This window comes from Chaetura pelagica, unplaced genomic scaffold, assembly GCF_000747805.2.
Source record: "Chaetura pelagica isolate M959 unplaced genomic scaffold, ChaPel_1.0 scaffold69, whole genome shotgun sequence".
NCBI classification, from domain to species: domain Eukaryota; kingdom Metazoa; phylum Chordata; class Aves; order Apodiformes; family Apodidae; genus Chaetura; species Chaetura pelagica.
Window position 1 is genome coordinate 13,281,958 of NW_009970724.1, and position 24,859 is coordinate 13,306,816.

Genomic DNA, 24,859 nt, shown 5'->3' on the forward strand with positions numbered 1-24,859 from the left:
CCGGCCGCGGGCCGCGGCGCGGCTGGGCCTTCTCTCCAGGAGCCGCGGAACCGGGCGGGAAGCGCGGGGCGCGGGCTCTGGGCGCCGTGTTCCCGCAGCCCTCCCGGGCTCAGTCGCGAGAGCGGCCGCCGCTGTCACTTCTCCTCGGGCCTCGGGCGGGCTCGGCCACCCGATGGGTTCCGGGGCGCCTCAGCGCGGTGGGGGTAACACGCTGCCTGTGTTTTATCTGTGGCTGTCTTGAGTCCTGCGGGGGCTCGTCTGGAGAGGGTAGGTTTACTGAAGGATCGTAAAACGTCAGTTTTCCCTGCGTTTTCACCCATCTTTCAGCACTTGGGTTTCATATCTATTTTGTATTTGTTATATGTTAAACATGAGGAACAAGCGTGCTTTTAACAAGTCTTGAACCCTTTTCCTTATTTTAGAATGGAAGCACTTTCAGTGGAAAGGTTTATGTTTTCTCCAGGAAAGCTTTTGCGTATGTTAAGGCACAGCTGTGGCAACCGGAGGGGAGAACTTCTGTTCTTACCCTACTTACTTGAAAGCCGAATGGAAAAGACAGACTTTTCAGAAAACACTTAAAGAAACATGATGCTGATCCATGAATTGTTTGTTTGTTGACTGCTAGATGAAACCACAAAGTGTTTATTTTTACAAGTTGTGTGCCCTGAGTAGTTTCCTGTTTCAAACTGGATTGAGCAAAGTCTTGAAACTTTCCTTGTAACTTTTGAGCTATGAAAGCTTTGTGCAGTCACTCTGTGTGTAGAAGCAGATGTAATTGCATAAACTCTGAGACTACTCCAAAAGTTGTAACTTGAAAGTGTAGCATGAAAATAAACTGCTATTGGACCAATGACTAAATGGTTGCTTCTGCAGCTCTCATCTTGCTTTTCTTTTTCCCCCCTGACAATCTGCTGCTTTTGTTAACGATCTATGTAATTGCTGAAGTATCTAAGACAGGGGATTTCTTGTTTCTTAATAGTAAATGAATTGCAACTGGCAAGTCTAGTGGGTAGTGATGTCAAACCTGTAGCAATGGGATAAATATCATCCATATGCAACAGTGAAATAACACTTTTCTATACAGCTGGGATGTATGCAGCTTTCTAGATATTTATGTGTAGAAAGGATGTAAAATACATTTTACAGTTTTCTTTCTGTCCCTAGGCTAGGTATCTTTGTTTTGCTAGGTGTGTATGTGCTATAGTGGAGTAAAATAACATCCAAATATATTGTAATAGTGGTCTTTATTAACTGTCTTATTCTGAGAATGACTTTATATTCTTTATCAAAATCTTGAAAAAATCTGCTTTGTGTTCACAGACTTCCAATTAAACAATAATTTTGTTTTTCTATTGGAGTCTGTTAGTTGTGAAATACTAAGAGCTGAACAGTCGAGTGATTGGAGGAATTATCTTGAATTCCTTTTCTTTGGGGTTCATAGTAGACCACTTGGAAGAAAGCAGTAATTCAAATATAGAAGAACAGTACTTTTATTTGAGTGTTGAAGGTGAAACGGGGTAGTAATTGTTAGTAAAGTTTGGGTGCTTGGGGACAAATATTTACTGCAATATATGCAAAGAGCCCCCTGTGCCCCAAAACAGAACTTGCACTGCATGTGAGCATCATAAAATTTTTTTGCTTTATCTCCCCAGATTCCATAAGAAGAAAAAAACTAGAAACGATCTTTTAATAAAGATGTAGTACTTATTAAAAACCTAGTATCAACTTGCTGGAATACAAAATGCCTATTTACACTATTCCCTCAAGAAGTGCCTCTGAGGCACAACATACTACCGCTTTGCAGAAGACTTCTTCAGAGAATACTGGCAGCAAAACCTCTGGGCAGCAACTGAAATCACAAGTATCAGGTGAAGAAAAGGGTGTTCTTCTTTCATGTTCTCAGAATAAGACTGAGGAAGTAAACAGGACCTACATAATTTCAGCCTGTAAAAAAGAGAATGACACGTCAACTACATTTAAACCTGAAGGCAGGTTAACACTCCAGAGGAGAACTGGACTAAGCAAAAGATCAGGGTCCAGTAGTGAACAATTGCATACGAAAACATCAGGAGGCATGGAAAATATACAAACAGAGAAAAAACTCACTCTGCGGAGGCGTATGAGGACTGGCTCTGTAGAGAATAAGAAAATTAATGTAAATACTGTGCCTCAAATAGAAAATAGTGACTCTGCTGCACAAAGAAATTACAAGACTGCGCATCCACCAAATATTAGTAACAATGATACCCATGATGTTGAACCAAGCTTGAAGTTAGCTGAGGGTCAGTCAAGTATGAAGTTGTGTAACTTCAACAGCAAGGATTCCACTGGCTTTGTTGATGGTCTCCATCAAAATGATAGCTGCATGTGTTTAAAATATAGGACAAATACTCCTAAGACAAAATTTAAAAATGAAGATCTTAAATCAGAATTATTACTTACCTCAAAATATATTAATAGGATACCAGGAGAACAGCTGCATGGAAAAGGTGATATAAATAAGCTCGCTGGAAAGCAAAGGTTGCAACACTTGATTATAAAACCAAACAGTTCAGAAAGACCAAGAACATCAAAAGGTTCAACAGAAGTGTTTAATGTCACACCAAAGAACAGCACTTCTCAGGATCAATGGTCTCTGTCTGCTTCAAATAAACGAACAGCTCATCTTCCAGTAATAGCCAGAAAGATTACTAGTGTCTCCAGCGCTCCTTCCATGAGTAGAAGTTCAAAACCAAAGGAGAATACAGGAACTTCAGCAGAGAGACGTAGCACTGAGAAAGATGTTTTTGAAGTGGAGAACAGTAAAGTAATTGTAGCAGTGCGTGTACGGCCTTTCAATAACAGGTTTGTATCCTGGGCTTGTTTCTTATCCTGATAGTAGATTTTACAGTGTATGTTGATTTCTACTTTGTTTTTTTTAAAATTGTCTAATCATTGACTCAATAAAGATGTAATACATGTTTTGGTATTAGCTGATATTTCATGCAACATCAATATAAAGATTTTGTTAAGAGATTGAATTCACTTTATAGGTGTTTGGGGCCATTTTTTACATATCTGTTAGCTGAACTATTTTGAGCTTGAATACTCAGCATGTTAATCAGACTTTTTTTAATAATGATTTTTATTTTCTGTAAGGCAGTTGATTGAAACTACTAACTTAAACTATGTGGTTTATGCTTTTTAATTTTTTTTTGTTTTCCCCCCTTTACTCAGAGAGGAAAATGAAAACTCACTCCCTGTAATCTCCATGAGTGGTTCAGAGACAACTGTACAAAATCCAGCTACAAACCAAGTTTATATCTTCAGTTATGACTTCTCTTTCTGGTCTTTTGACAAGTGTCATCCTAATTTTGCAAGCCAAGGAATGATTTATAAAACTTTGGCAGTGCCACTCTTAGAAAGAGCATTTGAGGGATATAACGCTTGTCTTTTTGCTTATGGGCAGACTGGTTCTGGAAAATCATACACGTAAGTTTCTAAAAGCTGATTGTTAAAATTCTGTAGGAGCCAATTGTAATGCAATGTGAAGTCATGAAAAGAGATTGTATGAAATAGATGTAATAGTTACTGAATTGTTTTTAAATGGATTAAAAAAATTAAAACCCCAACAAAATAATATTTCTAATAATTGAGAGAAGGTTAGCTGTAGAATATTTTTGTGTCTGACACTGACCCTTTCTATGCCTAGTGAAGTAAATACAAGCTCCTTCCAGAGATTTTAGTGAAGATTTTCTCAGTGCTGTTGAACAGAACTGTTATTTTGTACATGAAGTGGCATCTTCTAAAGTATATATATATATATTTTTGAAAATAGCTTTATGAGACTGTTTTAATTCTGGCCCTGAATGTTTCAGAACTATACGTAAATAAATAAATCCATATATTTGTGACACTGCTAATTTGAAATCTAATCTTTACCCAGACAAATTATGTGTTGAGGGTTTATATCCAAGTTTATATATCTTGTGTATATTTTTATTTAGAATGTCTAGTTACTCTTGTTTCCAACCATGCATCTATTAAAATCAGTTCTGTGAGCTTTGTAATTCCCATTAAGTACTGTATACTTTTAAATGTTGAGGATCAGAAGTGTTTCTATGCAGCTTATCACAATTTTATGGTTTTAGTAAATTTATCATTGAATGTATACAATGGTAAGATTTTCTTTTTAAGTGGGAACTCTATTTTAACTTGTAATGGTTATTTACCTTGGCCTAAAAGAAAGATAAGCTCAATGTTGCAATTGTTCTTCTCTTTTGCAGTTTTGTTGTATGTTTTCCTTTTCCTCTATCTCCAAGTGGCCAATCACTTAGCCCTTTGTGTTTTCAGCCAGGCTGAAACCAGTAGCAGTATTGTTTGATCAGGTCAGGTCTACACAACAAACTTCTGCACCAAACATGGTGCAGCTGCATGAGTCTCTCCTGTGCCAGAGGTGGAGAGAGGCTTTTGTCTAACTCTTCTATTGCTGTAGAGTTTTTGGTTGACATAGGTTTTCAACCCATTTCTCAATGGATGAAATAAAGACCACTTCTGGACATTATTTTGTCCAACTCGCTGCTTGAACAAGCACAAGCTTACATCAGGTTTATTTCTGTTGCTTATTACTTGTATAACTTAGAAGCATATGGCATTTCAACTTTAAAGATATTAAGTTAATATTAAAACTAGTTATAGAGGGTTACAAAACTGAACTAGTGGGTTTTTTTCTAACTATAGGATGATGGGATTTGATGAAGACCAAGGAATAATTCCAAGACTTTGTGAAGATCTTTTCACTCAATTAGCACAAATGGACAAGCAACAGGTAGTGTGATTATGCTATTGACCTACACTGAATTGCAAGGAAACTGATATGTTAAAGTATTTTGGTACGCATTTCATTCATTTGCAAACCTTAGTGCTAATCCATTCAATCAAGTCTGTATTCTTTTGCTGATTCAACCTTACTTCTGCAAGTAACTCTGATTAACAGGGTTCCCTAAATAGTCCAAATCAACATTGTTTTGCTTCCTTAATGACAGTGTAAAAAAGAAATATGGACATAATATTTCTGATGTGTCACTAGACTAGGATTCTTTGCTCTACATAGCATGTCTTACTAGATAAGTTTTAGATAAGGAGAGGTAAAAATAAATTCTAAGGGTTTCCATACTTTCAATGGAGACATATAAAAAAGAACTTAAAAATGTGAATTAAACATGGTTACATAGTATTCTAATTCAGTGCTCTAGCTCAGTATTCTTGCTGAAAAAAAATTAAGCTACCTCCACCTGGATATTTTAAAAATAATTTTAAGTTTTCATTGTAAATAATGTTTTGAGAACAGATGTTTATCTGCATGTAACTATATGAAAGAGTGGTCTTCTGGGGGGGGTGTGTGTGTGTGTAATTTTTCATCTGATCACGATGTATTTTGGTTTGAAGTCTTGTCCCCTGGCTATGGTTATATGGATTTAAAAGCAACAAAGTAGTCATCCTTCCGGAGTGTTTTAACACGGGGTTACATTCTGTTTCTGCCCCAATTAGTGTGGTAAAGAAAAATTTAGAGAATCATAATTGGAGACAGAACTTAAATTGTCAATTTTAAAAAAAACCTAGTCTTTAAAAAAAGACCAGGACTGAGAATGCAGGCAGGCAGGGGGTTTATTTGTGTGAGTTCTTCAGATATGTTTGTTTTTCTGTCTGGCTATTTTTAAAGGTGTTCTAAGACTGAATTTCTGGTATGGAATAACTATTGAAGAACCAGCTTGATTATAATACCTGAGATTTGAATTGTGCACCTAAAGGTTTTTGTAGTAATAACACATCATAATTTGTGGTTAAAAACTCTGAATATCTCTTAAAATCTTGAAAATATTCAGAAGCTTATATTTACAGTCTTTCTTAGATAAGGGGTATCTGATGCAAAGCATGCTGGTGTCAAAGGCTGATCTTTGTATTCTTTTCCTCTCTTTGTATGTTTTTCCATGTCTGTAAGGACTGACTCTCAGGTCAGTGAACCGTAATGTTCAATTAAGCATATGCAGACTGACTTTTATATTTTTAGCTAATGAAGATTGTTTTATTGTTTAATGCTTTAATTCTTGACTTCGAATCCTAATAATGGTGAACATGTGATATTCTGATCCTGCAGTGAATTTGATAGACACTGAGAAATCTCAAAGTTATTTATTACTGAGTTTGGCTAGAGAGTATAACTTCTAAACAATGCAGACCTGTTAGGTATGTTTATGTTTGTTATTCCATTGCCTATGCATTCTGTTGCTGCAAATTGCTTGAATCTTTTTGTTTGGACTTTGATGTTTTAGGTTTTTTTGCTGCTATCTTCCTTGTCCCTTAAAGGAAATTCCATTTTAATGTAAAAAACAAAAACAAACAAACAAAACCCCAAACACCTGGCTGCCTTCAGAGGAAGGGGGTGTGTTTTTGTGAAAAGTTTGGTGTTCAGTACTTGTTGAAATTGCTATAGGTAGAATCAAAGTGTATCTTTCCATTAGTTAATTTTGTGCCATGTTAGGATGTTGTCTTGGCTGTTACATGTCATGCTGTAGAAGTTCAGTCTTTAAGGGAATGAAACTACTGAACTACTGCAGCAGCAAACAAAAGTATGTTTTCATGTACTTCTGAGGTGAATGTGTATGTATATTTATAAGCATGATAACTGTCATCTGGGAATTGATATGGATGGATTTAAAAAAATTGTTTTGGCAATAGGAGGTCCCTAGTTATAGAATATAATCTCTTGGAATGTTCCTCCAGTACAAATGCTTGTAAAGTTGAATAGCTGGGTCTGGAAATCTAGGTTAATTAAAAAAAAAAAAAAGTGAAATTGTTTTCTGGACTATGTTAACTCTTGTTATTAATTTTCTTAGATTTTGTATCATCTTGAAATGAGCTTTTTTGAAGTATACAATGAGAAAATTCATGACTTGCTTGTCTTTAAAGCTGAAAGTGGACAGAAGAAACAAGTAAGTTCCTCACAGAAACTATTATATGCAAAATCTCAAAGCAGTGGCATCTAATCTCTAAACAAAAATGCAAAAATGATGAGTGATCATTGTTTTGTTATCTAAGTGCCTTAGACTGCTATGAATAAGCAAATTCAAGTAAAAAAAAAAAATCACTATATGACTTCAAGCAAAATGTTTGGCACTTGAGAAATGCTAAGCAAAAAAACACCAACAAAATGGTTCAGTAGAATCTCCCAGAAATTGTTGTTAACAACTCTATTTGTCTGCAAAATGAAGATGATCTTAGGACCCTTTATAAAAACTCCCTTAGATCATTATTTAGGTAATTCTCCTATATTAAGAGTTTTCTGTGCAATATAATTTGAGTTACAATCTTGTGACTGAGATGGAGTTCTAAAATGGAAGAAAGACAGTATCAGGAGGCTGCCAGTGGTTTCTGGGGAAAGAAAAAAGTATTTGTCTAATTGTATTTGATCCATCAGTCTCCTCAGTTCTCAGCACTGAAATGTCCTTTCACTTTCTGAAAATCTGTGTATAGTTTATCTACTGGGATGTCTCTTTGCTGTTGACTCTACATATCTAATTGCAATCCATAGTATATTAATGAAAAATGTAATACTTGCTAAGGGAGAATTTTTTCCCTCTTTGTTTCCACTGAATTTTTACACTGACGAGCTACAGAAAACTAACTACTAGTGTATAAGAAATTAGCACCAAGATGGAAAATAACTTTCAGAGCTAAGCAGCTTACCTTGGAAACATATGATTTATGTTGCAGAAAATATATTTTCTTCTTATGTAAAATACCTTCAATAAGATGTGTGTTCTTGCAGTTAGTTCTGCATGCAATGGTCTGATGCTGTCTGCTGTGATTCCTCAGGCAGGTGGAAAAATCCAGTTGTAGGTACTGTCCTGAAAATACTGTTCTAGTTGATTCATGCTAAATCCTGTTGATGATAAATGTCAAGCTAGGGATGTAAATATGTTTTTCTCTTAGTGTTAAGATATTCCTTAGTGTTAGGTCTACCTAATACACTCTTAATAATTTTTCTTATAAAATTATTCTCACCAGCTTCGTGTAAGGGAACATCCAGTGTTAGGACCATATGTGGAAGGCCTGACAGTGTAAGTCTTAACTGTTTTCTTTTCAAGAGATGCATGGTGTAATCCTGAAAGAGTGCGTTAATTCTTATCTTGAAGCTTTGTGAAAGCTTGTGTGCTCATCAAGAACTCAGTGTCGCGAATTTTTACAAAAATGCGTACCCATCTCTAGCTTGACCTGGCATATTTCCTTTAGTGTATTGCTCTAGTGAAGTATGTGTGGAAGTCTCAAGACGAGTTGTATTTTCTGTGTAACTGGGGAAACTGGAGAAGTCAGGCAACAGGGAATACTGTAGAAAGAAAGTGGTATGAACTCAAACTTCTCTTTTTCCCCCATTTTAGGAATGTTGTCAATTCTTACTCTGATATCCAGGTAAGACTTATTTGGTTACCAAAAGGAAGTACAAATATTTCTACTTGCTACTTTCTTCATTCTGAAAACTGAATTCCATGGTGGGAAAGAAAAATCTTATGAGACTGCCCAGTAGTCTTATGGTATTTCAGCTGATTTTGTAGAAGGATAACAAAGGCTATTCCTATATAATGGAACTAAGCAGATGTATACAGGCAAACATCACTCCCTTCACATGGTTATCTCTTACACTTAATTTTTAATTCCTCCCTTGTGGACTAGTAATTTGTGTTAATACCTTTATTTGCAGACACTTTAGTCTTTGGTTAACTACCCAAAGAAGGTTTTGGTTTCACATCCTGACTTTTGTCTTTTACAGAGTTGGCTTGAACTAGGAAATAAGCAGAGAGCAACAGCTGCTACAGTAATGAATGACAAGAGCTCTAGATCTCATTCTGTCTTCACCCTTGTCATGACACAAACCAAGGTATTGCTGGGGGTTTATATCCATTCAAATCAGGTAATAAAAGGTTGTTTCAGGTACTGCTTAAAAAATGGTGAGAATATACTTGAACATGAGTAAAGCACAGGGCATGTTAACATGGCTTACAAAGCAAAACTTGTTTTACTTTACATGCTGTGAGTAGATTCTGATGTTTCTATCTAACGTATATTTACAGAGGACATAAAAATATGTCTAGACTGGCAGATCTAGCAGTAGATTCAAACTTCTGAGTGTGAGTTCTGAGATGCAACTAGAATTTAAATTGAGACTTGATCTAATTTCATACTGCTGCCAACACATTCCAGCTTTTTAAAAGGTTAGGCTGTGCAAGGTGGATAGCTGTGCTGAGTTCCTGCAGGTGATAAGCTGGGACAATGGTAGGAGTTGTAGTTTCTGCTCAGTTTCAATTCAGTTCACAGGGTAAATGTTTCTTTGCTTCAGGATATCTAACTCATCCAGGTGCCTCCAGAATATAGGGACTGCAACTCATCTGGTTTACAGATGTGTGAGAGACAAAACCTGATTTAGTGAGATGAATCTGAAAACAGAAGTGAAATAGGTAGAGTTCCTCAGAATTCTACATTCTGTCAATTTTCTCCATTCACAGATAACTTAGTTTGTTGGTTTTTTTTCTTGGTCAGTTTAATTTTTAAGTCCAATTCCTGATTATTCTCCTTCCTTCTTCCCCTCACTGTTCTCCCCACTAGATAATTTCTCTGTCAGAACTAGTCTGGGGGCTTTTCCACTGACTACTTAGATGATCTTCATTGGTCTAAGTCTGTAACAACTTACTGATTTCCCTGGGTATTGGGTAGCTGCCATAGTCAAACTTCTGACCCAAACCCAAAGTTTGTTAATCTGTTCTTTATGCAGTTTATGTTTATACAGTTATTAAACTGCAAATAATTGATACTATGGTTGAAAGTCTGAAATTAGTCTCCTTCAAAAGATGTACCTGACGTTATGCTAAAAAGTAAATAGAATTGTCAAATTTTGATTTATTTGAAGAGAACAGCCAGTTAGATTCTGCTTATCCTCAGGCTTTTTATTTTGACTTCAATGGAAATATCTCCCTTTTTTCCAGGTAGAATTTGTGGATGAAGAACAATGTGATCGTAGGCTTACGAGTCACATAAATCTAATTGATCTAGCTGGTAGTGAATGCTGCTCAAGAGCTCAGACCACTGGAGAAAGGCTAAAGGTAAACCAAAATTGGAAATCTGTGGCTCCAAAGAACACCCCTGAACTCCAAAGTATCCTCATCTACCAGGACTCTTGGGCAAGAACTGTAGTTAAAAAGGTTATGTAGTCCTTATGCTGCTAAGTATTGCATAACATTTTGCTAGTGAGGGTGGATGGCCCTAAGGAACTGTTTGGACTGTGTGGTATGGCAGGCCAGATCTTACTGAGGACAGCATTCCCTATGCTGTGCAGGCCTCATGATCCTTTAGAAGGAATGAAGCAGAACTGTCCTTTTGGGTTTGAAAATTGTGACTCAGATATCACATGGAGTTTGGGCTTGTCCTCTTTTTTTGGAATTTACATAAACAGAGTTTCTAATAAAAGACTTTTTTTGAAGATGCCTCCGTAAGTTTGATGTTCATTTTAAAGTCAGGGTTCTCTGTTTCCAGATGAAGATCATCTAGGATACTCTTGCATTTTATTGTCGTTTTTTAAATGTTGATGATGTTTAATATGATGTTTAATATGGTGTAGCTTTATCATACAATGAATAAGCACAATTAAAAACAACAGTACAGTCAGTAATATCACACAAGAAAACACAACTGTATTATAATTATTGTCATTTTTGCTTTGTGTAGGAGGGTGTGAGCATCAACAAATCACTGTTAACCCTTGGAAAAGTTATTTCTGCACTCGCAAAACAATCTTTAAATGGAAAGAAAACTTTTATTCCTTACCGGGAATCTGTCCTTACTTGGTATGTATAGAACATATATGAGTATGTATGTGTATATATTAAAAATATGTATATGTATAGAATATGTAGAAAACTTGCTATCTTCCAAATTTTTTATATAGAAGTAGAGGCTTTCTCAGATTGTGGATTCCTTTTCTATTTGGGAGGCATCACTTTATCTGTCTCTCTCTCCCAAATGACCCATGGAGGGAAGAAATTAGTCTGTTGCATAATAAAAAGAACAAATAGGACTTGATTTTATTATTTTTTTTCGGTAGCTAACAATCACTCTCAAACAGGACCCTAGGTATGTTGTGTTTAATCTGTTCAGATTGAGAAGTTTTATTTTTATTTCAATGTGGGGGTTGGGGATTGACTTCTCTCCTGTCAAATGAAGGTTGTTAAAGGAAAGTCTTGGTGGAAATTCACAAACTGCTATGATTGCCACAATAAGCCCAGCTGCCAGCAGTATAGAAGAAACACTCAGCACTCTTCGCTATGCAAAGCAAGCTTGTTCAATTTTCAATATTGCTAAAGTAAATGAAGATGTGAATGCCAAGCTAATCAGAGGTGAGGTTGACATGTGCAGTCTTTGAAAGTTTTTCATTTGCGTGTGTGTTTAATTTATTGCTGGATCAGATTGTTATTACTGATAATCTATTGTGTTTACTGACCACTTGTCAAGTAGGCTAAGACAACCTCAGTATCTTCCTTTTACTATAATTCTTCTTTGTGAGCTTTTTTTTTTTTTTCAAAATTCAGAAGACATCTTAGGCTGTACTTGAGAACCTGGGATGGAGAAAGGTGTTTCATTTTTAATTTAATAATAGGATGAATTTTCTTGTATTGCACTGAAATGTCTGAATCCTATTTTTGTCTGTTTTAATGTGTACTTTGTATCTGCTTTATCTAATGTAGAATTGAAAGCTGAAATTGAAAAACTGAAGGCAGCTCAGAAAAATGCTATGAACACTGATCCTGAAAAATACAGACATTATTTGCAGGAAATAACATCCTTGAGGGTGAAATTGCACCAGCAGGAGAGAGACATAGCAGAAGTGCAAAGGTCTGGCTGTTAATGTCTTTCTTTAAAACAGAAATGATAAAAATTATATGCTATAATTTTTCTCCTAATATGTTGTGTTATTTTTCTTTTAATATGTGAAGGGCCTGGAAAGAAAAATTTGAGCAAGCAGAAAAAAGGAAATTAGAAGATATAAGGGAGTTGCAGGTACGTTTTTTTTCTTCACTTTCTGTAGGAGATGGTACAGAAAACAGAACATCTGCAAGCCTTTCAGAAGAATGAGAACAGTTGTAAGATGTGGTTTCCTTAATGCTATTCCTGTAACAGACTACTGTGATTTCTTAGTAAAATTTAAAATCGATAGTTGAATGCACAAACTAAGTTGTTTTTTATGCAGAGCTCTCTTTTCCCTAGAAAGCAGGAATTGCATTCAAAATGGACAATCATTTACCAAACCTTGTTAATCTCAATGAAGACCCTCAACTTTCTGAGGTGCTGTTGTATATGATCAAAGAAGGAGAAACTACAGTTGGAAGGTATACACCAAATTCAAAACATGATATCCAGCTTTCTGGAGTGCTAATTGCTGAGGACCATTGGTATGTAATGTTTTGGCTTTTTTTCTACTAGAAGTGAGAGCATGAAATATTTTTTCCTCACCCTTCACTGTCTTTTGGACTCACTCTTCCTTCTGACAGTTGCAAAATGTGGTTTTCCAACCAGGAAAATAATATTTAAGGATAACTTACGTACTGTTCAGTGATTCAGGTAACTTGCTTCTGTTCTCTCTAGAAGTCAGTTAACACAGTTTATTTTTTTCTTTTCATTTATGTAGCAAATTTTTCTGTTCTTGCAGAAATGCTAGAGAAGGACCTGATCAAATGATGTTGTGTGATAACTCTTATTACACTAAGTTCAGCGGAAATTGAAATGCCTTGATGGCTCTTACTTTTAGTTTAAAGTAGAGAGCTACTTCACCGTATTGCAGAAATATTGCTTAAGGTGTACTTTATACATGGACAGAATGCAGAGAGAAACTTAACTGATCGATTACTAAAAGCTTAGAAAATATGTGCATGTTGGGAAATAAAGCATTATCAAAGAAATGCTCAGATGCCAGGGCATTGTAAGAATTTTTTAGTAATTTTTCTCTTCGAAAACATAGGTTGTTGCTCATTAATTATGCATGTTCTAACTTAGTAGTATGAAGATGATCCACATCTGGAAAAATAATAACAGAACACTATCTCAAGCATTAATTTTAATATATTAAGAAACATCATTTTTGATTAACAGAAGCTACTGATGCTGCAATGTTTTTTTTCAGTGTTATAAAAAATACTGTTGGTAAGGTGAATATTATCCCACTGAGAGAAGCAAAGACATACGTGAATGGGAAATGCATTTTAGAACCAACAGTTCTGCATCATGTGAGTAATTGATTTGGTAAGACTAATGCATGTGTGGATCTCTTAGCTTTGTTACAACTTCAGACTTGCAGACTCTGAAATAGTAAAGATTTGTCTCTTTCACTTTGATTTCCAGCTCCACATTTTATGTTCTAAGAACTGCAAAATTTGCTTCTAGATCTAAAAGTTATAGAACACACTTTTTCCCCCTTTTCTAAATAGGGTGATCGAGTGGTCCTTGGGGGTGACCATTATTTCAGGTTTAATCATCCAGTAGAAGTTCAGAAAGTTAAAAGGCCATCATGTGGGACTACGTTGATGCATGATGGTCCAAAAGATTTTGAATTTGCAAAGAATGAGCTGCTTATTGCACAGAGAACACAGTAAGTATTGTATCATCTTGTTCTAAAGATAAATTTAATTGTTAATGCAACCATGTAGTACATTTAAGAAATAAGAAACTTAAAGATTATTAGTTATTCTGCAATAATAAAAAGTTGGAAAATAACAAGGTTGTTTTAAAATCCATTCATAATAGAAATGGAAGTCCCAGACTTAAGTGAAATGAGGTGAGGTACCTCTGAGAGGTGATCATCATCTAGTCCAGTTGTCAAGAACATAGACCACTAATAAAGAAATACCGAGCTCCAGAGGTCTTCAAAGTATTGTATCTCTAAGCTTACATTTCTCTCCAAGCACATCATGAGTCTGAAATTGACTTATAATGTTTTAGAGAGATTTAAAGCTGGAAAAGTAAATGCCTTAGGAAAATAAGAGCCTAGAGTTAAAACCTTGGTCTTCTGTGATGGTGGAGAATTTGAGAGACAGTTAAATGTTACTTGTACTTGGTTGATTCCTGAGAGTTGTTAAACCACAAGATTCATTGAACTAAATTGTATTTGTCTGCATTGTAGTGTGACTTCATAAGTTTGTATTACAGTTTTAATTTTGTGAAAGTTGAATAATAAATACAGAAATCAAGTAGATTTAAAAATTCTGGATGTCTTCAACCTTTACCAGTGTCTACATTTTCCCTAAGAAAGAAAAAAATGTCTCGGTAAAGTACATAAGTTGTTTTAAGAAAAACCCAAACCAAACCCTCATATTTTTACTGTTAAAATTGGAGGCTCCTGTCATGGTAGAAGAAAAAAAGACTATAATCTCTATGCAGCCTACAAGAGATTAAAGCCATCATTCTGAATGTGTGATACTTTTATTTGTAGGCTTGAATCAGAAATTGAAGAGGCACGACTCAAAGCCAAGGAAGAAATGATGCAAAGTGTTCAAATTGCTAAAGAGATGGTTCAGCAAGAACTGACCTCACAAAAAGAAGCTTACGAAAGCAAAATAAAATCACTAGAAGCGAAGGTGGTAAGTTGCCATTGTGTTACTACATAAAACATAAAAATAAAACAAAACAGAAACTGTAGTACATGATTTCTATGTGTTTTTTTTATTTTGTTGTTTTGTGTTTTTTTTTTCGTCTGGCATATTACAACACTATCTTATGCCAAGCCTCATTCTTCTGTAAAAAGAATAAGTCACCCTTACTGATAGAAGAAGTTGTAAAATAGGTATTCCCTTCATAATTACTATAGGAATTTTGGTTTATAGATTTAGCTAAGAACTAAAAAGGTAATCCAGTGTGATTTTGACCCAGGTGTAGCTTATATATGAAGAAAAATTGCTAAAAATCTAACTTATTATGAAACTTTTTAATTACCACAATTTTTTAGTTCACGTGACTTTTTCTTCCAAATTTGCGTGCTGCTTTTGTCATTTTTAAATAGTTCTACAATACATACATTTACATAGATTAGTACATCATGGTCAACCTATAATAATGATGAAACATCATATTTCTAAAATGTGCTATAGAAGACATAATGTGTTGTGTGTGAGCTGGGTTATAACCTTTCATTGCTGACACTGGACTGAGTAGTCCACAGTGGCTGCGTATTTCAGATGAATTGAACTGAAAGTAAATCTTAGTATCTGCCTAAGTGATAGATCAGAAATGCTGCAGAAGTAGTGTTTACTTTCTCTCATCTGTCCTTTTTTATGTTAAGAGAGAAGAATCTCAGAAGAAGCAAATTGAAGAACTGAATAACCAAAAAGCTGCAACTAAAATACAGGAGCTAGAGAGGGTAAAACAAAATCTTGAGCTAGAGCTACACTTCAATAAAAAGCGTTTAGAAATGGAGACCTTGGCTACCACGCAGGTAAATAAAAACAAAGGCACTTTTTAGATGATGAACTGTGGTTTGTTTTGTGTCTCTTTTGTGTTTTGTTATTTTAATAAAACATTGTATGTGTAATGTATCTGGAGCATTTTTCTATGTCATTTCATGGAAAAGAAAAGAGATTTTGTTTACGCTACAATATCAGATTAAATTTGGGGATAAACTAATGCAGAGCTTATTTCTTAAATTATGTTGACTGCTTTTTTCATGTACCAAGCTTCAGTGACCTGAACCTGAAGTTACGCTTTTGAGCATTAATATAAGTAATGACTGGTTTTCAGATGGTGTTCACAGATACGTGACTGCTGCAACATGTATGACTTAATTATTTTTAAAGCTTTTTCTTTTTAATTTGAGGATTTTATTTTAAGAATGTCAACATCTAAACAAACCAGAAAACTGTTAGAGTTTGAAGATGGAGGGTTTCATATTGATATAGCAGATGTCCAATGTAAATTTGTGTTCTGAGAGTCCATAAAATGGTGGCAACAAAAACTTTTGCTTAAATAAACAGCAGTAAGAGTTTTGGATTATATTCTTATTATTTTTTCCTTTTCCCAGGCTCTAGAAGACCATGCTATTCATCATGCTAAGATACTTGAAGCTTTGGAAGCTGAGAAGCAGAAGATTGCTGAAGAAATACAAGCTCTTCAGAAGAACCATGGAAGTGGGAATAAAACTCTGAATAGTACGTATATACACAACATTGCGAGGGCAATGCTAGCTTCTCTTTTGCTTGGTGAGCTTGGATTTAGTGCATACATGTCCAGAAGCTTTTTATTTTCTTATCACCCTTCTTAAAAGATCCTGAACAGGAAGAGCATTTTGGCTGCAATGATCCTTTCCATTCATAAGCCATATACATCACACAGGGCTAAAAGCTCGGTTTCAGTCACACCTTAGGGTGGCTAACTGGATATACCTGTTGTCTCTTTTTACCCCAATTGCTTAGAAGTTCTCTCCCCATCAAGTTTAACTCATTAGATGTTAACTCATTGGGGAAACTGGAGTAACAAAATTGATTCTGTTTAGTTTCCTATCTCAGATTTGTCTAATGTATAGTTATGACTTTTTATGAAGGGTTATCTTGGCCGAGAGGGTAATTTTTTCCCAATGTATTGGAAATTCACAGAAATGTTGACTAAATTCCATTCAAATTTTTGCATTGTAGATTTTTCATTTTGCTCTGAAGTTGCTGCAGGACCTTGTTTATTCCACCATATTTTTTGATCCACTTCATAACTATGTGCTATCTTCCTTATTAGTTCCACTTAATTGGAATTCTCTGAAGCTATCTGTGATGATCAAAGAGGCCAACGCCATTAGTAATGAATTAGGGAAAAACACAGTTTTCTGTAGGTGAGTATTTTAGTTAGCTAATTATGAGGGGGTATATATTATTTATGTTTTTTAATATATATATATATTGGGGACTGGATTCTGGATGTGCATTGAGCTGGTTGTATTTCATCTCATAAGTTTGTTAAATTGAACATGGCAAATCACTTTTCCAAACTAACTTCAGTTAAGTGTGTAGCTTAGCCTTGATGGCAATGTGAATTGAATTTTAGATCAAGACTTTAAAGGTATGTCTACTGACAATTAATTTTGGATCAAATGTGATTTGGAGGTGAATCTTGTGATGCTCATGTCCATCCTGCTTTGGTTCACCTATTGAAATGGTCCCAAAGCACACTAACTGCATTCCTTTTGGATAAAAATAAACCTGGGAACATGTGCCAACCACTAGGAAGTATTCAGTTCAGAGGACCACAGCAGAGGTAGGCGAAAGTAAAAACCTCTGAACATGCATATAATGGATATTGAGTGCTTGAGACAAACTGTTTCATTCCACAGATCACTTGCTTTGCCATGCTACTTGCAAAATTTAGCTGAAGTGTGTTCTAGAAGTGGACCTATGTAGTCGTCAGTTGTTTAACGTATGCAGAATAAACTATTGTTTAAAAAAATGCTACAGTAAATACAGGTAAACTAGAATTGTCTAGTAAGTGTAGGCACTGCTGTGTTCATCAGATTTTGTCTTTTCACATCCTTCAACAAGAACGCTGCCAGTAGAATTCCATAGCAGGTATTTGGTCCTAAGTTTGAGAGCCAGGAATTTGTATGCCAGTATCTACAGGTATCTCTGAATGTAGGAATTCCTTTCTCTTTTACATAAAAATAATGGCTACACTTAGGTATGTTTTAAAATAGACATCATCTTTCAAGCAATTTCTCTCTTTTGTAATAGAATTTTCTATCTATATATTCTTTATTCTCTACATAATTCTATCTTACAAGTACATTGTTTATTTTTGTAGTAAGAATAATGTATTTGCCTTTTTTTTTTTTTAAACTTTGTCAAATTCCCAGGTACGACAAAACTGATGATAAAACGGGAACAGTGTCTTCTGTTCAGGTGCAGGTTCGTAACATCAAACTGAGAATAGCAACTTTCTGGAGCCTAGATAAATTTGAATGCAAACTAGCAGCAATGAAAGAATTCTATGAGGTCAGTAAAAACTGAAGAAAAACCACTAATCAGCAATATTTTCTCCAAGATAAGATTTTTGTAACTATACAGGAGGAAAAGATAGGGAATTTTTTATATTTTTTATCTTCAACATGGAGAAACAATTATTTTTTCATTAAACACAAATACATGCGATTGTCTATCTCACAGAAAGAGAACAGTAGAAATGAATTACTTTATTCAAGTCATTTTGTACACAGTGAAGTAGTAAAACGAGGACTGCTTTGTGGTTCTGCTGGATGTTCAACTGTTTATCTGTTCTAGAAGAAAACTTGACTTTTTAAAGGTAGCACTTGAATTTTCATTACATTTTATCTATTTTTCTTTGGTTTTGGTAAATTAATTTGTTGCTGTTTGTTTTTGTATGTGCTTTAGGTTCTTCAGCGGGAGTTTTTAAAAGGCATTTTTAATCTTTTTGTTTAAAGTGCACATTAATCCCTTTTTCTAATTCCATTGCTTTTAATTAGAAGAACTCATGAGGTTTTAAATTTTGAAGAAAATAATTGTTTTATTTTAAAGAACAGCTTTGTGTATAAGTGTGTAAGATTGTGTAACCTAATAAAAGTAAAAACATTAAAGCTACTGTTTTACTGTTAGCAGAACATGTTGTCTACCTTCATAAGTTATATACCTTATTATCACAATATTTCTATTTAACCTTTCTCCTCCTGTGTTTTCTGTATTTTTTCAGAGTAATGATAGAAATAAAGCTGCTGAAGTATTTTATGACCCTGCTGATGAATGGGAACCTGACCTTTCAGATGCCTCAGTTTCCTTTATTTCCAGAAGAAGGTGATACTAATTTGTAGTTCCCATATTTATGCTTAAGACAAAGAAAAAATTATTTGTGTAATTATCTAAAGCTGCTTCTGTACTACTAACACAACCTTTTATTTCTTAATTCTTCTTTTATCTTACTGTAATGTCAAACTTAAAAATTAAATGAAAAGTTATTTATACATTTGTGAGGAGGAGGAAAATTTAAATGTGTTGCTTTCCTATGTTTTACTGGCATCACTTAGGAAATGTCTGTTAGTTTTCAACATGTTGCTAATAAAAATTGCATGGCCACTGAAGCAGTTGAACAGCAGAATACCAGCAATGTTTCTGAGATTAGGTATAGCATATATGCAATTTATGTTTGAGTGCCAGAAGGTATGTATGGCTATTGACAACTAGCTGCAGGTAATTAAAGGCTATTCCATACTGTTTCAGAAAGTTGGCTCAGAAATTGATACACTGTCTGTAGTACAAGACTTATCTACAAGTAGTAGATAATAATCCAGTAGTAAATCAGAAGCTTAAAAATGAGAATATGGAATCAAGATCCTGCTTTATAGCAGCAGGAGCTTGAGGAAAGTAAGTAGGATCCATTCTGTGGGCTGAAATGTCTTGCTTTCACTCTGGTTTAGGTTTTCTTTTCCACTAATTAAAGTAGATGTTTGTTTTGTTTGCATGATGTCTGTTAATATTCACTGAACTTCGTGGGAATGGAGAGAGGTGTTCTTTTATTCTAAAGACTTTTCCATCCTTTCCTAGAAGCAGAAGTTTCCTGAAGAGCAAGAGAATTTCTGGATGTTTATCTGAGATTAAATTGCAACCAATTCAGAATACACAGACTTCCTGTGTATCAGGTAGTTACTATATGGTAGAACACTTCATTTCATGCTGAAAACTTGAATCAAGTAGATGTGTAAAAAGTGTACGCTTCTAGTAGTTTAAAATAGTGTGGACTGGAAAACAAAATAAAGAATGTTACATTGTTATCTTTCAATTTATGATGTCAAGCTGTTAACATTAGGTTTGTTTGGGGTTTTTTTGTATTTTTTGTTAATATTTCTTAGGGCAAAAACTTCCTGAATAGCACTTACTAAATTCTAAAACATTATTCCACTTAACTATGCAGGTTAATGGGAGAAAGGTGATAGTTCATGTGACAAACTTTTTTTCTGAAGTACTGGATGCTTTAGTTTTTCCAAATATATTATGCATTCAGTTATTGGCTGGATTTTGTTATTTTGTGTCTCTCTGTAGGTTTAATTGTTGAAGAAGATTAATTCCTGTTAAAGAATTTTACTAAGGAATTTGTATTAATTCAATCTTGTGTACACATTTTTCTATCATGCTATTTTGAGTAGTTGAATATTGCTGAAGCAGCAATATAAAATAATCATTAAAGACATGCTGACTGCTCACTAATTTGAAGATTCTTCCAAATATGTTCTGTTTCTACATCATACAGGTTCACAGAATAAGTCTGGCACATGCCCCAACTTTTCTGAATCATTTCTTCCTGGAATTTGCAAAGAATCTATAAGTTCAGCTTTAGATTTACTGGAACAGAATCATGAAGGAGGAAAGAGCATAGCAGATTGTCTCCTAAGTAATTTGTTTATAATTGTTACTGGAGTTTCTGCCATTTCAAAAGCATATGAACAGCAAGATGAAGAATGTCAAGAAAACTGTAAGTCTCATTTTCCTAACAGTTTAAAGTAAACATTACTAATGACTTGTCTTACAGATGCACAAGCATTCATATGTCTGTCTATTAGAAGAATTAAGATTCCTACAATAATTCGCAAAGGCAACCTTATAAGAAATCCCTTTCTCTTGTAGTTTTCTCACTTGATCATGCTGCTCGGTCCTACAGCATCAGAATTACCTCTGCTTTTGACCAACTGGTGGTTCTAACAAAACTCTGGCTTAACAATGTCCAGAAGTACCCTGTATCTATAGAAGTTGATGAAGAAATAAAACAGGAAGTAAAGAACTTGGGAAGCTATTTACAGTTGCTATTGCAGGTAAAGTATATTAAGGAATTAATCTCTGTGAAGAGAAAGTTCTATGCATTAATTCAATATTTACTACAGGCTTGTTAAAAGCATTTAAATGTCCAATGTATGCAACGACAAATGAACGTATGTAAGGTAGATGAACAGTAAGGGTTGCTTTTTCTGCTGGTTAAACTGGTACTTCCATATGCTAGGTCAGAGCAACGCAGACCTTCCTGTGCCCTGGGTCTGACAATTGCACAGGTTCGAAAAACAAAAAGGGAAAATAGAACGTGTAGTGACAAAAGCAAATGCTAGGTTGGATTGTGAAATGCTGCTGCTTATAAATTAGTGATGAGCAAATATATCTCTTCTTCACTTTACAGCCTTGTGAAAATTAATTATTTTTTTTTTTTAACTGTGTACATGTAATTATACTATTCTTCTCTATGATTGCAATGTATCATCTTTTAGCTATGGAAGAGAAGCCAATGTAAGTAGGAAGATGTAAAGCTGAAAATGCCTCAAACTACTGTGTGCTACAGACTTGTGTTTTATAGGATGTGTGTGCGCTTTGACCAAAGATGCTTTCTAGTCTCAATGAATGGTATGCTTTTATTTCTCAGGGATGTTCTTCAGATATATCCTCGATGGTAACAGAAGCATGGAGCAAAGTAAACCAAACAATAAAATTAACGATGAAATGCATAGGACACTTGGCAGTAGTCACAAGAACGGATATTTCCTTTTCTGAAGAGAACAACTTTCTTGCAAGTAGTCTACAGGTAAAAAAATATTGTTTAGAAATAGTGATTTTAATGTTGACATCATATGTATTTTCAGTAACTGTGCTCAGAAGCAATTTTTTACATATAATAATTTTATCAACTGCATTAATTATGTTTGGAGTTTATCTAAAATTTTGATTCTATGGTGAAAATGTGTTAATACCTTTGAAATTGCTGGGTGTTTCACTTGTAAAAAATGCACTTCAGATCTGTGTAATTTTGACCTATAAAGAGAAAGAAGTACCATGCTTTTAGGATTGTATCTGCACTGAGATGGTACATGTCTTCCTATTTCACTGAAATTCAATACTTATTTCAGTAATCTGTGATTAAGTACTACATAGAATTTTCAGAAGTCTGAAGAAAGTTGGGAAAAGGAGAGTTAAGTGCTGAATCCCTGTTGTCCAGGAACAACATGTGACTGAATAGACCAGCACTGAACTATTTGCTCTAAACAAAATTGCATTTCTGGCCCTTAGGAAAAACTGGTTTAGGTAATATAAATTCCTTTAATAATTATTTTTTGAACCTTTGTTTTAAAAGGACTTTTTTCTTGCCATTTATGATGGAGTAGGCTCAGGGATGGAGTTTCTTGTTAATACTGTCCAGGAAAGAGCAAGAATGGTGCAGAAAGAACTAATGACAAAATGTCCACAAAATGAGGTGAGATGGAAAAAACCAAAACCCCCTTAATACTATATCTTAGAGGCACTTGAGCATGTTCTTTTATTTTTCAACAGTACAGTCTAGAATGTTTACAGCTGGAATAGTCAGGATTAGTAACACAGGTTTGAGATGGGTGTCAAGTTGGAATATTGACTAAAATCCTACAGCATTTTTTACAGTGTTTAGCTTTTCATCCATATGTAGATTGAATGTTTATTTAGAACAATTTGTGCATTGGAGGGCATTTTGTGTAAATTTTCAGTGTAACCATGAAAGAGAGGGAGAATGCGAAAACTAGTGCAAAGGAGGGAGTGGACCTTTTATTCTGTATTCTCCTGTTAAGTTTGTTTTGTAAAAATATTGCATATTAATTATGCAACATTGTATGATTCTGTTAATTTTTATTTTACATTTTATAAGTAATCACCTCTGCTATTACTACACTCACTGCTATTGTCATGAAAATTGTTAGAAAGCTTGAACAATTAATCTTGTCATTGTTCTTACAGTCCTAGTCTGAAACAGCCTGTTATGTGAATATTAAAATAGTTCAGTGTTACCTTTTAAGAACTGGTCTTTTCATGTGCTTAGTGCTGGGGGTATGCTGAAGCACTTCCATGAGCTGAGTACTTCAGAGAGAAATTATTTTACTGAAGTAACTGTTTAATGGCACAGAAGTCAGAACTTGACTTGTATGAAATGAAGTCGTGCTTGATTTCATACAATTCATAGAAATCACAGCTGATGTTCACATACTGTCCAGGTTGACAAGCAGCAGTGGTATTTAAACTTGAGCAATTTGCTTATTACACTTCCTAGGAAAGGTAAAGGAAATTATTTATACTGCATTCATGAGTTATTCCTGTCACCTTCTGAGTTTATTGTAATATGAGAAGGAATTAAACAAATGGGAAGATTTTTATCTCTTATAATAAGACCTCAATTAAATTATTTTTGTAATTTTTAAGAAGAGATATTCCTGCTATCTCATAATAAGCAGATGTGTGCATATTTCCACCCCTTGTGTCAGATAGCAGTTTAGCTGTTATATTTTATCAATTAGATTTGAGGTTTTTTTAGTATGTTGAAGCCTGATTTCTTGAGGGGAGGAGTTGCTCTTTCATGAAACAAACATACCATTATTGGTATGTCTAGCATACTTTGGCACTTGAAGCAAAACAGACCTCATTACATACTGAATTCAGTAATGTGCTGTATTTGCCTGAAGGGGCTTTTTTTAAGCTACAGCCTATTATTTTGTACTTTTATTATGCTTAGGTGACAAATCATGAGGAAGACACTATAGGTAGTTATGCAAAGTAGAGTAATGTAAAAGGACTAAGCAACATAGTTAAAAATATTAGTGATTGTACAACAATTCCACTAAGCAAGCTACCATTTTCTTACTGAGTAAGCCATTTTCACAGAAAGTCTGGCTGAGTTCCAAGGAAATACTTTGGAAAGATTGAAATGTTTTTTAGCAAGGTACTAGATGTGTATATTCTATGTGTTTCCTTTCAGTGTTGGGATATATAGGCTTCTTTTGCCTCTTGTAGTCTGAATAAATACGTTTTTTTATAGACAGCATGCAAGGACAATTGCATTTGAACAATCCTGTTTACTGCCTCGTGTTTTTATTTTTGTTATTTTTTTTCAAAGTTGAGAAATTTGCAGAACTGTAGCCAATAAGAAAATATCCTTAATAAGCTGGGTTATATAAAATGTTTCTTTCCAAAGGACTTGTTAGTACTTAAAAATTTGTAATACATGACCTGGGATAGAGGTTCAAACCAGTCTTAAGGAAAGCAAAAATTTCTTCCTATTCTGGTCTTCACTATTGTCATTTTTAATCCTATGGATAACAGTGAAACTGCCCAAAATCTTTTATGTTCCTATATGCTTCTTTAATTTCCAAATGCTTCTTGTTTCCAGCAAAAGGAATTGAACAGTCTGCTTTCCATATAATGCAGCATATCCCTTTGTAGCTGCACATTTCCTGCATGTGCTTGTTGCTGGTGGGACTACTGTGAAGTTGGATAGAGAACGCTCCAGGGTATTAATGAAGGGATTACCCCTTGCACTTGGAATGACAGTGATACTAAAGTTACAGAACAACAATTCTAAGTGAATACTTATATTGTCTCATTCAATTCTCTCATTTTAAGGAATTATTTAAAACCTTGCAGACATAGTTAACAATTTTTTGCTACCAGTTCACATCGTATTTGAAGAATTGCGTCTTATGTTGCAGAAAATGTTACTTCTGCTTTTGAATATTTTCTTATTAGTATGCCAGTGTTCATAGTTATCCTTGTAAAATACAAAGGTACTTTAAACTTTTTTTTGAACCAAGTGCACAATATAATGAAAAGTTTCTTCTTAGATTCAAAATCAAATAAAGGATGATGCTGTGACATTAGCCAGATTCCTTGAAAATAACATCTATCATTGCAGAAAGGTAAGTGTTTCACAAAATGTTTGCTTTGAGTCTGGGGTTTAAATTTAAAGGATGCACTTAGCAAAGAGGAATAATTTAAACTATCCTCTATATGTTTACAGCTGTATGAAAACT

At 34.6% G+C, this 24,859-nt stretch overlaps 1 protein-coding gene across 1 annotated transcript in view; it reads left to right on the top strand.

Annotated features, from left to right (window-relative positions):
• The first annotated feature begins 1,741 nt into the window (after window positions 1-1,741).
• Window positions 1,742-24,859, top strand: part of KIF14 (kinesin family member 14) — a 63,562-nt gene continuing 40,444 nt past the window's right edge. Inside the window, exons 1-27 of the mRNA XM_010006792.1 lie at window positions 1,742-2,844; window positions 3,217-3,471; window positions 4,720-4,807; window positions 6,876-6,971; window positions 8,047-8,099; window positions 8,418-8,448; window positions 8,807-8,914; window positions 10,017-10,133; window positions 10,756-10,874; window positions 11,251-11,423; window positions 11,772-11,919; window positions 12,021-12,084; window positions 12,292-12,476; window positions 13,205-13,307; window positions 13,509-13,669; window positions 14,510-14,657; window positions 15,356-15,508; window positions 16,091-16,217; window positions 16,795-16,888; window positions 17,903-18,041; window positions 18,754-18,854; window positions 19,602-19,696; window positions 20,305-20,526; window positions 20,679-20,863; window positions 21,460-21,618; window positions 22,165-22,284; window positions 24,671-24,745. Coding sequence (XP_010005094.1) covers window positions 1,742-2,844; window positions 3,217-3,471; window positions 4,720-4,807; window positions 6,876-6,971; window positions 8,047-8,099; window positions 8,418-8,448; window positions 8,807-8,914; window positions 10,017-10,133; window positions 10,756-10,874; window positions 11,251-11,423; window positions 11,772-11,919; window positions 12,021-12,084; window positions 12,292-12,476; window positions 13,205-13,307; window positions 13,509-13,669; window positions 14,510-14,657; window positions 15,356-15,508; window positions 16,091-16,217; window positions 16,795-16,888; window positions 17,903-18,041; window positions 18,754-18,854; window positions 19,602-19,696; window positions 20,305-20,526; window positions 20,679-20,863; window positions 21,460-21,618; window positions 22,165-22,284; window positions 24,671-24,745 — 4,422 coding nt within the window. The remainder of the gene's footprint in view (window positions 2,845-3,216; window positions 3,472-4,719; window positions 4,808-6,875; window positions 6,972-8,046; window positions 8,100-8,417; window positions 8,449-8,806; window positions 8,915-10,016; window positions 10,134-10,755; window positions 10,875-11,250; window positions 11,424-11,771; window positions 11,920-12,020; window positions 12,085-12,291; window positions 12,477-13,204; window positions 13,308-13,508; window positions 13,670-14,509; window positions 14,658-15,355; window positions 15,509-16,090; window positions 16,218-16,794; window positions 16,889-17,902; window positions 18,042-18,753; window positions 18,855-19,601; window positions 19,697-20,304; window positions 20,527-20,678; window positions 20,864-21,459; window positions 21,619-22,164; window positions 22,285-24,670; window positions 24,746-24,859) is intronic.